At 46.3% G+C, this 12,602-nt stretch overlaps 1 protein-coding gene across 1 annotated transcript in view; it reads right to left on the reverse strand.

The window, feature by feature from the left end:
- Positions 1–651: 651 nt before the first annotated feature.
- Cdyl2 (chromodomain Y like 2) overlaps positions 652–12,602 on the reverse strand; it is a 158,711-nt gene continuing 146,760 nt past the window's right edge. Inside the window, exons 6-7 of the mRNA XM_050144095.1 lie at positions 10,420–10,563; positions 652–7,366 (exon numbers count right to left, since the gene is read on the reverse strand). Coding sequence (XP_050000052.1) covers positions 7,208–7,366; positions 10,420–10,563 — 303 coding nt within the window. The 3' untranslated portion in view covers positions 652–7,207. The remainder of the gene's footprint in view (positions 7,367–10,419; positions 10,564–12,602) is intronic.

Here is a 12,602-nt window from a genome sequence, read left to right on the forward strand (position 1 = left end):
GGATGGGTGGGTGGATGAATGGGTGAACTACTTGGAGAGTGGGTGCATGAATGAATTGACAGAGAGATGGTCTTATATAAATCCCTTTCCTGGAATTTATGAGCACAAAACCATTGAAGGCTTCCGATGCTATCTCTTTTCTGCACCCTTCCCCGGTGTGTGGCCATGTTCTGAAGGGTCCTCCTCCATTTGTCTCTTTGTGCTGTGACAGACAAAGCAGTAATATTAAGTGTGTAGAAAGACTCTATCCACAGTGATAGACATCAATTTTGACCATGCAAGGCAGCTTGAACTATACAGGACTGATCTCTGTGAAGGTTTGCCTGCTAAGGATAGGGGCCATAATATTATAGAGCATAGTGCACATGTCAAGGAAGGGATAAATGACACATCCACTCCCTGAAAATCTGTCCCCTCCATTCTAAAGTCCTCTGGCATCCAGCTGTTGCCCCTCTACCCAAGTGATGGCCTCAAAACACTAGAAACTTCAGGTCATACCTGGATGGAGATGTCAGTCTGCCAGGAACCTTGGAACAACCTCCAAGGCTCCAGAAACTTCTCAGTTTTGAAAGCACATAACCAGGTTGTGACCTTTAAGATGGATCAGAAAAGGGGTAGGGGTGGGTGGGAGGGACACAAACAAATAGAGACGAAGTTTCAATCTTTTTATTCAAAGCAGCTTCTCACGATGTATAAATACTGCATATTAGCACACATGAAAAATACAACTTCTAAGGCACCCAGAAATATGTTCATATACGTTACAGGACCATTCACAAAGAGTGGACGATTTGCTCCAGACAGCATTTGATAAATCAGAAGATTATTACCCTCAGTACTGCACCCAGTTTGGGAAAAATATTTACAATGTGGAGAATGGGCCAGCTATACCTGCATATAACTCTATGAAGGACTCATACTTACAAGTATCCAAAACTAAGGACTCTCCAGTGAAAATCTGGCAAAAGAAAACGAGTAACCTAACCTGTAAAGGTATCCATGGATTTTGGTGTGTACGCTACATCCATGATCAAACCCAAACACTCCTAGAGTGAGCTGGACACGTTTTTGGTAGCCTGCTTCATTATCAGAAGTTTGGTAATAAGCCTTACCAATAGAATAGCACTTCTTTAACACCAGTCATCTCTGGATTAGTAAAGAAGTCAATGACATCATCAAGAATGAGAATGAGAATGAGGGGCATCCCCTGGTGGGGCCGCTGAGGAAAATTCCTGCTCTACTAAGCAGGAAGTGGAATGGCTTGATGAGGAACTAAAGGGATGGACATCTGGCAGTCACAGGATGCATCCCTGGAGACCTAGCTACAAAACTTCAGCCGGAGGCCCACACACAAATGGAAGAGTCTACGGTGTTCAGACAACCTGGCGGGATCCCAGAGTTCCACTTTGTAATGGGATAAATAGAAAGCTGAGACCACACAGCAGAAACACCCACCTGAGATACTAAGTTCCAATCGCAGAAACTCTCCTTCAGAGCCTTTCAACGAGATAGTCAACTTCTCTGCATGGCCAGTTAGGGGAGCATGAGTTTGGGGGAACCAAGGCTTCCTCTGTGCCCATGAAGCTCACACATCTGGACCCAGATGTGCCTACAGGCTACGAAACTCATGCTTGGTTGGAATAATGAAATTCTTTGGTCCTTGGTTTTATGGAAGGCAGTTATTTTCACAGCCTTGTCAATGTAGCCATTAGAAAATAACTTCAAGCTGGAACTAATGGCATAATGGCAAATTAAATACTAGGTGGAAAACTCTACACCCTCTGAACTTTCCAGAGTCAATTTAACACGCTCCAGCGGAAGACTAGATGTTGAGACAAAGAGGTGAAGCCAACCCAGAGATGCAAGGCAGAAGCTAACCCTAGACATCAGGTCTTCTGAACTGACTACATGAGCACATGCCATTCTCAACCCTAATGCTGAAAAGGCGACTTTGGACACTTCCTAAAGAGGGACCCCAATGCTTAACCACACAGCCCTGAACTCATGCTCCTATTCCAAAGGTTGATAAGGAGAATCAGCTGGTAATGGCCAGAGTGCCACCTACCAAAAATGGGATTTAATTTTTGAGAATTAACTCTTTAAGATTCCAAGATTCACTATGCCCACTGCTGATAAAATCTGGGATTTCTGTGCCACTGAAAAAAACCCTGGCTAAACCAGCTCACTTGCTGTGCATGCTCTGTGTCTACAGTATGCCCATCCTGCCAAACTCCAGTCTAGCATGTCTCGACATTTCCTCACAGAAACACCAAGGACGCATGGCAATGCCAATGACAGAACAAAAACTGACTCCAGATTGTCTACATAGTAAGACTTTTATGTAAACTTTGTTAGCATCTCTCAGAGACTGCTGACTTTAGCTACCCTGGACATTTGCAGGTCACCCACAAGGAACCTGGAGTCCCCACCGGGGTCAGGAGCAGGAACTGTCATTTGTTTAGAACAGACGATGAATCCGCAGCCCTCCCTGTTACCATCTCCAAACCATGTGACTAGAAGGACAGTGGTTCAGAAAGCCTGGCCTTGACCATGTGATGGCCAAAGACATCCATCAAGAAATCCATCTGGTCCCTGCCACCATCGACTCCACCACTCTCTTCCGGTTAGCCACGAGCTACAGACTGCATCGAGCCCACTAACATGGCTTACATGGAGGAAACAACCCGTATTATCCTTTTATTTATTTATTTTTTGCAACAACCTTAAGGCTCTGTTCACAGCTCCATCAACTGCCACACAGTCAGAATTTATGAGGGGCGTGGGGGGGGGGCTTGAACTACACACGTAGTTTTGAAGGTCAGCAGGATTATTGAACCTAATGGTAAGGCTTATTCCACAAATTCAACACGTGTTCAAATTAGATTTCAAACGCAATGACTTCTAGAAAAAAAAAGAAAATTGACTTGATTTCTTAATGTAAGACTTGGATTAAAAAAAAATTGGCACCAAACCAGTATGCGATCTATTTTTTTTTTTGAAGGAAGAAGTGATATTAATGGAAAAGATTGCCTAAAACGCATGTCCTAATTTACCACAGAAATATAAAAGTTTATATTCTGAAAATATATATACTGTATTAAAGTCTATAAGCATTTCAACCAAAACCCGCAGAAAGAACTAAGCGGCACTTAGTTACAATAACAACAAAAAACCCACATGCAAGACAAGCCCCCGAAGATGTATCTACAAAGGCAAAGTGGAGATTTATTTTCGAGATTTTTACAAAACCATTTACAGAGAATAAAATAAAATACTTAAGAAATCTCATTTGGAGTCTTAAATACTGTGTCTATTAGTGAGGGCATCTTGTCTCATATATACAACAGAAACACAAGAGAAGCGGGCCTTCCTTCTAAATGTTCCCATAGGAAGATTTGGGGGATTTTTATTATCATTATTAGTTTTTTTTTTTAAAAAAAAATCTTCTACAGAAACTAGATTGAAAAAGTGTGCGGAGTGGGACTAAGTTCCAAATTTAAAAAAAAAAATTACAAACTTCTAAAGATATTTTTGAAACCAGGAGTTAGGAGTGGGGGATACAATTCAGCATTCGGCGGAGGCAATTTGTAAAGGAGAGTTAGAGATAAAATTGCATTGTTCAAAGTCTGCTGTGGTTATTTTCCCGTCCTCATATTGAATTCCAGCTTTTCATGCTTCCGAGAGGACAATTCCCAGTTTGACCTATGCCAAAGAATAAGCTTTTAAGTCTTTACTTTCTTCTCAGCATAACGTGTTTCCCCTCAGACTTTATTTCGAAACAGGAAAGGGTCACCTGAATAAAAGAACAGCCACATTACAAAGTGGCCTCCATGTGCTGAGGTGGTCTGGCCATCTTAACCATAACTCTTCAAAAGTCTCGGGGATCAAAGCATCTAACCCCAACCACGTCATATCCTCACACTGGAAGTTGCCGTCGCCAAGGTCGTGGCAGACAGGGGGCGTCCTGAGTGGCTTGCTAGAAGGGATGTTGACTCAGAACAGGCACTCTCTAATTCTCACCCATAGCTGTCCTTCCAAACTCAAAGGAACTCTTGAGTTGGGCCTTCTAAGACCATCTACACAATTCCTCAAAGATTTACTTAGGCTCTAGGAAAGGATGACATGGGAAAGGAACAAGGAAGGTAAAGGGACAAACAGAAGGACCTCATGGGAGCAGAGAGGACACTGGGGTACAAGATAGAAGATGAAAGCCAGCACCCTGCCTCAAGAAAGCTTTTTTTTTTATATTCTGACATCTCATTTATTTTACTTTTCCCATAACATTAATCAAAATTTATAGTTTTGTAAAAGTCTTTCTCTTTTACTATATTGGTGACCAGCAACAACAAGTGACCTTTCTTCTGCACAAACCTGACAATGACAATCTGAATACAACCATAGGCTGGTATTTTCCATCCCTGTTCAGTATGCTGGAGGTCAGCTGCATTCAATGACACACTACCCCCAGGGCAACCCTGAAAACAGCCATTCCAGTGGTCTAGCCACCCCTGCGGCAGACTGACTAAAGGACTTGTGTCCCTTGGCAGAACCACCTTATTGAAAGGACTTAAAACGAGCCATATGAATTCCACCTTAGAAAGAATTCTATGTCTATCTCGGTCATCACAGACCCTTGACACATTCAGAGGTTTGGTGCTCATCAAGGACCCAAAGTTAAAACTCTGATTGTATCAGCAGGAATCAGAGACGGACACTGATAACAGGCATTTCTAAACATCCCTTTCCATTTCCAGGAAGAATCCTGACCCCTTGCCTCCCTATGGACAAACGCGGATTAATCAGAAAGCACGAGGGTTGGGACCCATAGAGGAAGCAGCAGTTGTGAAGAGGCTTGGAGACATACACAAGAACAAGGGCCATCTTAAGGGTTTGGATGAAGCACATGGAACTCATCTAATAGAGAAGGCTCAACCACAGACACCTGGCAGAATCCAGAGCGCTCCTCTATTAACTCTCTGCTCCCCAGCCTACAGCTCCTACAGTGTTCTACTGGGACACCAGGGAACTATAGGATTCGATTCCGTTTCCCTGTGACTGAACACAGCCAAAGTGGCTGTCCCTTCAGTCTCTGCATGGCCCAAGTGGCACAGGCTGAAAGAGAATGGAGAAGTGTAACTCCGACCGTCTTGAACCTTTCTGACTCCCAACGCTTTCCATAGAGGGAAGCAAGGTCATCCTGAGGATCACAAGGTCAGCGCACATGGGAACCTCCTGAGTGCTGGGATTAAAGGCTACCACAGCCTGGCTAGAGACAGGGTCTTATGTAGCCCTGGCTAGGGACCTGAAATCGCAGCAATCCTCCTGCCTCCGTCTCCCAGGTGTAGAGTCGGGCCCCTTCACTTGTTCTCATGTGAACATTCAACCACCTGTGTCATTCTTCCACCTGGGGCTTGGGGTAGCTATTCCCGGTCGAGAGCAGGCAGAGAACCAACTCTCCTTCTTTGCAGCCCACCTCCCCACTCCCCTAACCCCCATCAAGCGGTGCCAACTCAGTACTGGACCCCACTGTCTCCAAAGCAGGGCTAAGAAAGACTGGAAACTCACAGGGAAAGGAATAGAAAGAACAGAGGTCAAGATCTGGAACTCATCTAGAACAATCCAGGCACCCTGATGGTCTAATTTTCTCTGGGCACATGATCTCAAAGAGGTTTGAGGTTCCAGGCACAATGGAGCCTCTCTTCCTTCTATTTCCTGTTTCTTTATCAACTCAAATTCAAACTCCCCTACCATGCAGATCCAGGGACTTTAGTTGGATCACGTGAACATAGCTACTGGAGGCCTCCCATAGCCCACAGCCATCGAGGCAAGGAGACCTCCATGCTGGATACTGCTCCCTTGTAGTCTCCCAGTTAAAAAAAAAAAAAAAGAAGACTCATTGTTCAGACTTCTGGAAGCAAAATGGTTTGGACCCTAGAAAAACTCCAGAGACTGGGTTTTCTTTCTCAACACTCCCAGAAGGCCAACTAAGACATTAACTTCCATATGAGAAGAAAGGTCTTGGAAATCCAAGTTCATTTATCTATCCCAGAGCAAAAGAACACCTCAGCCTAGGCAATATTTCATCCTGAAACAGGACCGCACCCCCATCCTTCCTTGATGCCACTCAGCTAAGGACCGGGTCCTGCTCTGAGACCATTTGGGATCACCAGAGTCCTAGGTTCCTCTTACTGACAGTGAGTGACAGAGAAAACGCCACCATGACTTATCCTAAAAACAAGACTAGAGAACCGGCATCATGTTATGAGAGTGACCTGGAGAGGACCTGACACAGTGTTGTTCATTTCAAATCCACAAAAAACCCTTCCATTCTCATCTCTGAACTTCCCACATGGCTCGTGGCGAGCGTGCACCAAACAGCGTGAACCTTGAATCGTATTTGGTCCAGGGCAGTATGAAAATAAGATCTGTGTGAACAATAGACTTCATAATATATAAACAAAAATAAATAAATAAAATAAATCCGAATAAAGAAAAATTTTCCTAGTAATTCATGTTTTTTTTGCAAAACTAGCTTTACATATAATACACATAAATTATCAGAATTTCCACTTACATTGTTTTAAAAATATATATTTAACAAAACATTTCTAAATGTACAATATCTGGGTTTGTAAATCACTCAGTTGGGTTTTGAGACCAAGCCCTAAGAATCACACCGAGCTGCACTGGAGAGGAGCCTGAAGCCAGGCCTATGGGCCAACAGAGTCATGTGCTTGTTGGTCTGCGAATTCCCTAAGATGATTGTCCCCTGGTCCCAGATCATTTCATCAGGACCCATGATGGCCTCATCTCCAAGTTGGAGGCACTGTGTAGACACAGCCTGAGTCGGGAGGATGGGGGAAGTTGATCGTCCCCTTCTGGACCATGGCGGTTTAGCGTTTCAGCTAAGTGGGGAAAGGGAAGCAGTGCCTGGCAGAGCCCTGAAAACGTGTAACCCTGGAAAGCTCTATGGCCGGGCTGGGATAGGGACACGGGAGGCCAAGGATACTGCGTTTCCCACCGTTACATCAAAATCAAACCAATGAGGAACAACCGAAGGACACAAGGAATGGACACAACCCTAGGTGTGAAGACACACCCTGACAAACTCTTGGCTAGGGGTGGACCCTGGGCTCCGATGGCAGAAACACAGGCCCAGCTGGAAGTCAGGTACCCTTGAGCAGCGAGGCTCACAAGCTGGGGCCCTTCAGACTTCATAGATTTTGTCCTGCAGGTAGCTGAAGAGGGAGTCCAAGCCTTTGGAGGAGCTCCAGAGCTGCTTCAACATGACACACTCCTTCTCATTCACGTCTTCCAACACCGACTTCAGGAAGCTCCGGACCAAGCATTTGGACTCCTCCAAAACCTGGAAGGAAACACACACATGTGGGGTCAGCCAGCCTGGGGCTGAGTTCTGTCTCTGTAGCCTTGCAGTGTCCACAGCAGCCAAGAAGGGGGTTTACCTTGAATCTGGATCATTGGGTCTGTTATTAGCACCGTCCTGAATGACTTCCAAGTGGTCAAGGTGTTGAGCCCTCTACTCATGGGATGACTTGGGCAGAAAGGCATGGTACTCAGGCCTTAGGAGTCTTGCCTTTTATCCAAAGGTGACATATAATCAGTGTTCTCTGTCTCTCTCTGTCTCTCTCTGTCTCTCTCTGTCTCTCTGTCTCTCTGTCTCTCTGTCTCTCTCTCTCTCTCTCTCTCTCTGTGTGTGTGTATGGTATGTGCTGTGGTGTGGATATATGAGAAGGCCTTAGATAACCATCTTCCTCAACTGGTCTTCACTTATTTTATGACAGAACCTCTCACTGGATTTAGTGTGTGCAGACTGGGGAGACTGTCAAGATCATGAGATCAAGAATCTGCCTTTCTTTGCCTCCCCAGCACTGGTGCATCTGTATATACATACATATACATACACTACATATACACACACTACACATACATGTACATACACATATAGTTTCTGGAGTATCAGTCACAGGTCTCCATGCATGCGCAGCAAGCACTGTACCCATGGAGCTGTGGTTTTGGGTTTCTGACGAAGTTCGCAAAGCATTGTTTTGACCCCACCCCACGTCATGAATGGAGTCATTTGAACAACCTGTCGGGGAAAAGAACACCCAACCCAAGGGTCACTGTGAACGGAGAATGAGGGCATGGTTGACAAAGTATCTGTGGGATGCCCTGGCCAGCCGTGCCTCTGTTAGGCGCAGTAGCAACAATAGTAGTATTGGGTAACATTGCAGTATTGGGTAACAAGAACTACAGCCATAATAATGGTTGCAACAGTCATGGCAGTGAATAATAACGGCATAAACTGTAGAAATAATTTTCAACAAGCACAGTAATAGTTGTAGTAATGATCAATAATAATCATAGTAATCAACATAATATATATAGGACCAAGCAGCCATGTTCCAGTAAGACAGGAATGAGGAGCAATGACAACAATCACACTAACTCTAGAGTAATGAGCGGCAATTGCGGTACTGAGCAATAATATTAATGGTAACATTAATAACCACACCATGATGACCAGGCTCCATGAAATATTTTTTTTTTCCAATCTCACGTCTCCCAATTGCAGGTAGTTCACATCTTACCCCCATTGTAGATAAAGGCCCTTGAGAAGGTAACATGGCCCAGGGGGGGATCATTCAACAGCGGTACAAGGCATCTCAATCAGGCCGATCCCCAGACCATGATGTTGCCTCCACAAGGGTCAAGGCTTAGGTTCTCACTGCTCTAAGCACTTTTAAACAGACAAAGCAAGGGACAAACCCCCAGGTGCCAGCTGTCTGAAAGGACCTTACACTCTAGAACGGCGGAAGGAACCCTGAGCGCCTCTCATCCTGGAATCTTTTTCTCCTGATAACACCACCTTCTAGAGGCTGCAGGCTTCACTTTGCCACACAGTCTTTTCTCAGGAAGTCACCTAAAGTTCCTGGGTCCCCTGCAGTGCCGCTGTAGAGGTTTCTTCTGTGTGGGTGTCTCCTAATGTCCCCTCAGGCATCCTCTCAACAGATACTTCATCTGGGGGCCTCCCCTTGCCCAGAGTGTGGCCCACACCCCACTGCAGCTCGTGCCTGCCTCCTGCATCCTCTGGGCAAACTGGCCACAGTCAACACTGAGACGTATACGACCTTCCTGCTTTCCTGCCTCCTGCCTCCCAAACCCTTGCCGTTTCCCCTGCTTGAGCTCTCCCCTCGCCTCTCTGTGAAGCTGGCCCTCAGGTGATTAAGCATGCCCGTTTACTTGGGAGTGTAAGGTTTCTTGACGAGATTCTTTCAGAGCTGAAAGGGGGAGAATCTCAGGAAAAGGGGTAAAAAATAATGCCAGTCACCAGTTCAAAGAGAATTCACATAAAACCAGTAAGGCACGTGATCCATATTCCAATATGGAGACCACCACAACCGTCATGAGCGGCACTAGTGTGAGAGTGAGCAGGTGCCCAATAAATAAACAGCTAACAAGAAGAGGCTGAGTAGATGCCCATGTCAGCTGGATATGTGGGTGGGATGCTTGTGGGAGCAGAAGGCATGGGATACAGAGATGTGGCTCACAGACCCAGCCCAGCACTCCGTTTCTTAAGGACAAGAGCATAGACCTTATCCTTTGGCATCACGTCCCTCTCAGGAACCGGCCTTGAGGCTTGAGTTCCCTCCTATGCTCAGAGTCTCCATCAGGAAGTCAAAACCAACATTTAACTAAAACCTTGCACCTCCATGGAGGTGTGGTTCACCCCTTCTTTAGTGCATCCCTGGAGTCGAAGAACGACCTTTAGATGTGTCGGACACTAGGCTGGACCAAAGAAATCAAACAGTGGCAGCACGCACTGGTCTCTGTCCCTTGACCTGGAGTGCCCTGGGCCTTCCCTTTCTGAGACTTTAGCTTGGTGCTTTTGGGGGTGTTCAGGGCTTTCTCTTAATACAATGCTTGCTTATCAACTACAAATCTCTCTCGTGAGCCTCTTTCAATGGGGCGTGGATAAGAATATGCAATATCCTGGGCATCTTCCTCTGATAATTTTGACATTCTGTACCAAGAGGCAGTATATGCCACACTGCAGAAAACCTCTCACCGATTCTGCAGGTTCTCTGGGGAACTATGGGAAGGGCTCAGTTGTCACATGAGGACCTGAGACTGACTCCCCCAGAACCCATGTGAAATGCTGGGTATAGTAGTGCACACTTAACAATCCCAGAAGTGAAGATGTGGAGACAGGAGGTGCTTACTGGTCACCGTCTAGCCAAATTGGCAAGCTTTGGGTTTGGTGAGAGAGCTTGTCTCAAAAAAATTAAGGTAGAGATGACATGGGAAGAGACTCCGCATTGGTCCTAGGACTCCACCTGCACGCACGTACACACAATGGTCCACTCACAAGGTGGGTACATGAGCAACATGGGGACTCACCACCGCACTGCAGGATGCCATCTCCTTCACCCGCAGCATGACCTCCTGGCTGAAGGTCGTGGGCCAGAAGACCTGTGAGACAAGGCCCCGGCTGCACGCCTCCTGGGCAGTGAGTTTTCGCCCGCAGAACAGCATTTCATTGGCCTGGAAGAAGAAAGGCAGGAGAAAGCTGAGGGCACAGAGTTCTGCCCGTGTCCCTTAGGGAAGCCTGGAACAGCTGGGCATGAGCGCCTCTCTGTTCCCTGAGGCAGGAGTCACAACCTAGGGTCAGATATACAGTGTGGAATGTTTACAAACATCTGCCATTGCTCTCATTAAAATGTCAAGAGAAGCCAACGGATCTAGCAAAGCTCTGGGAACCCAAAAGTACTCCCCTCCAGTCACTGACCCCTGGGTGGGTTTGCACAACCTTTGAGGTTCCTTTCAGTGCTGACTGCCTGGCCCTAGTCTAGGAAGGAGGGGGTGATCTACCTACGGGCTAACACTTTCTAACTAGAACAGTGAGTCAAGTTCATCCTCTCAGAAGAGAGATTAGTTCTGAGGGGAGAAGGAAGGGATGAAGACAGAGATGAGAAGGAGATGGGGTGAGAGAGAGTAAAAATCTCAGAAGAATCACTAAGCTTTAAAAAATGAAGTCAATCAAAACTCTCTACAGCATTAGGGACCCAAAGACGAGACCACCAAGGTAGAGCAAGAGCATCCAGCAGCTTGGGGCACAGATACTATGCAGTTGTGACTGACGGAACACTCTCGCCCTGGCTGGGCTGCCTCTGCATCCCACACCTCAAAGTGACATGGTTGTCTCTGCTTTGACATGGGTGGCTGTCATACACAGTGCTACAGGGGTGTCAGTGTTCCCCAAAGCTCTGAATGTTTAAGGATTGGTCCTTGGCTTGACTCTTCGAGGGGAGTGGAACCTTTGTGAAATGGGACACTTGGCAGATTGTTTAGGTCACTGGAAGCAAAATGTACACTCGAAGGGACCCTGGTGCATTTCCCTCACTCTCCGTCACTGAGACAAGAACAAAAGGAACCACAAAGAACTCGGTTGAGAACACACAGCCTTCAGTTTAGAGGTATAAAAGAGACTGAGGTTGGGAAGGCAGAGATGCGACCAGACAGTTTAACCACAGCCCCTTGTTCATGGCTGTAACGAGGGACTGCCTGGGGAAAAAGTTATATGAGTGGGAGCCTGTGGCTGATGTCAATGACAAAGTGTTCACCTCCCAGCTCTGTCACAGCCAGTGAGTTTGAGAGCCACCTGAGACATGGGATAGTGCCTGAATCCAAATGGCTTCTACGTCCCACCCGTTGGCCTACCCCATACAAGAAGTGATGCCTACATCAGGACGGGCTTAGAAATATTAGCTCACTGGGGACAGAATGGCCATCTTCCATGTCCTCAAAAGAAGCTGGTAAAAAAACATAGTGTCTGGCTATGAACAAGGATGCACACTTGCCTGTACCTACACTGTGGTAGATGTGGGGTGCATAGGCCTCTTAATACATGGGGCCTCCCAGGCACCTCCAATAGTTTTCTTCCGGTGTTCTCTTTGAAAAGGAACGTGAGTGTTAGCCAGGAGCCCAAGACAGCTGCTGAGGCCAGGGAGCCATGGATAAGGACCAGTAAGAACAAAGGATACACGCTAGAGCTATGAAAATATCAACATAATGTCTGGTCCCTATTCAGACTCTGGACAAGTCGCTTAACCTCACGGGCTCTCCTCCATCCCAGAGGCATTTGACAGTCAATGGTTCTGGGCTTCCAGCTATGGCTGGACTAATAGAGATGGGACTGTACCAGCACCTGGTCTGTGGTGTGGAGGTGATGAAGGGACACTATTTTTATTACTGCTGGTGTGATCAATTTTGAAAAGAGCAAGAAATAACATGGATGTCACAGAAGGGATACTGTTAGACAGGCTTTCACTGTGGTGACCAAGGCAGGTTTTCAAGGAGACGAAGGCAGGATGGGACCCCTTCACATTATGGAATTGACAGGAGATGAGACATCAAAAGAGAAAAAGAGAAGAAATTCAGAAATTACAACTCTTTGCCCCGCCTCTGCCCAGGGACTCTACAGAGCACTTGGATGGTGGGGAGCCATCAGAATTCTCTGGTGTGCAGACTACCTTGGGGCAACCAGGGTTTGCTTAAAGGCGGCTACTTAATACATGTATTCA

This window comes from Alexandromys fortis, unplaced genomic scaffold (genome assembly GCF_014885135.2).
Source record: "Alexandromys fortis isolate MF-2015 unplaced genomic scaffold, M_Fortis_MF-2015_v1.1 scaffold_1, whole genome shotgun sequence".
Classification (NCBI taxonomy): Eukaryota; Metazoa; Chordata; class Mammalia; order Rodentia; family Cricetidae; genus Alexandromys; species Alexandromys fortis.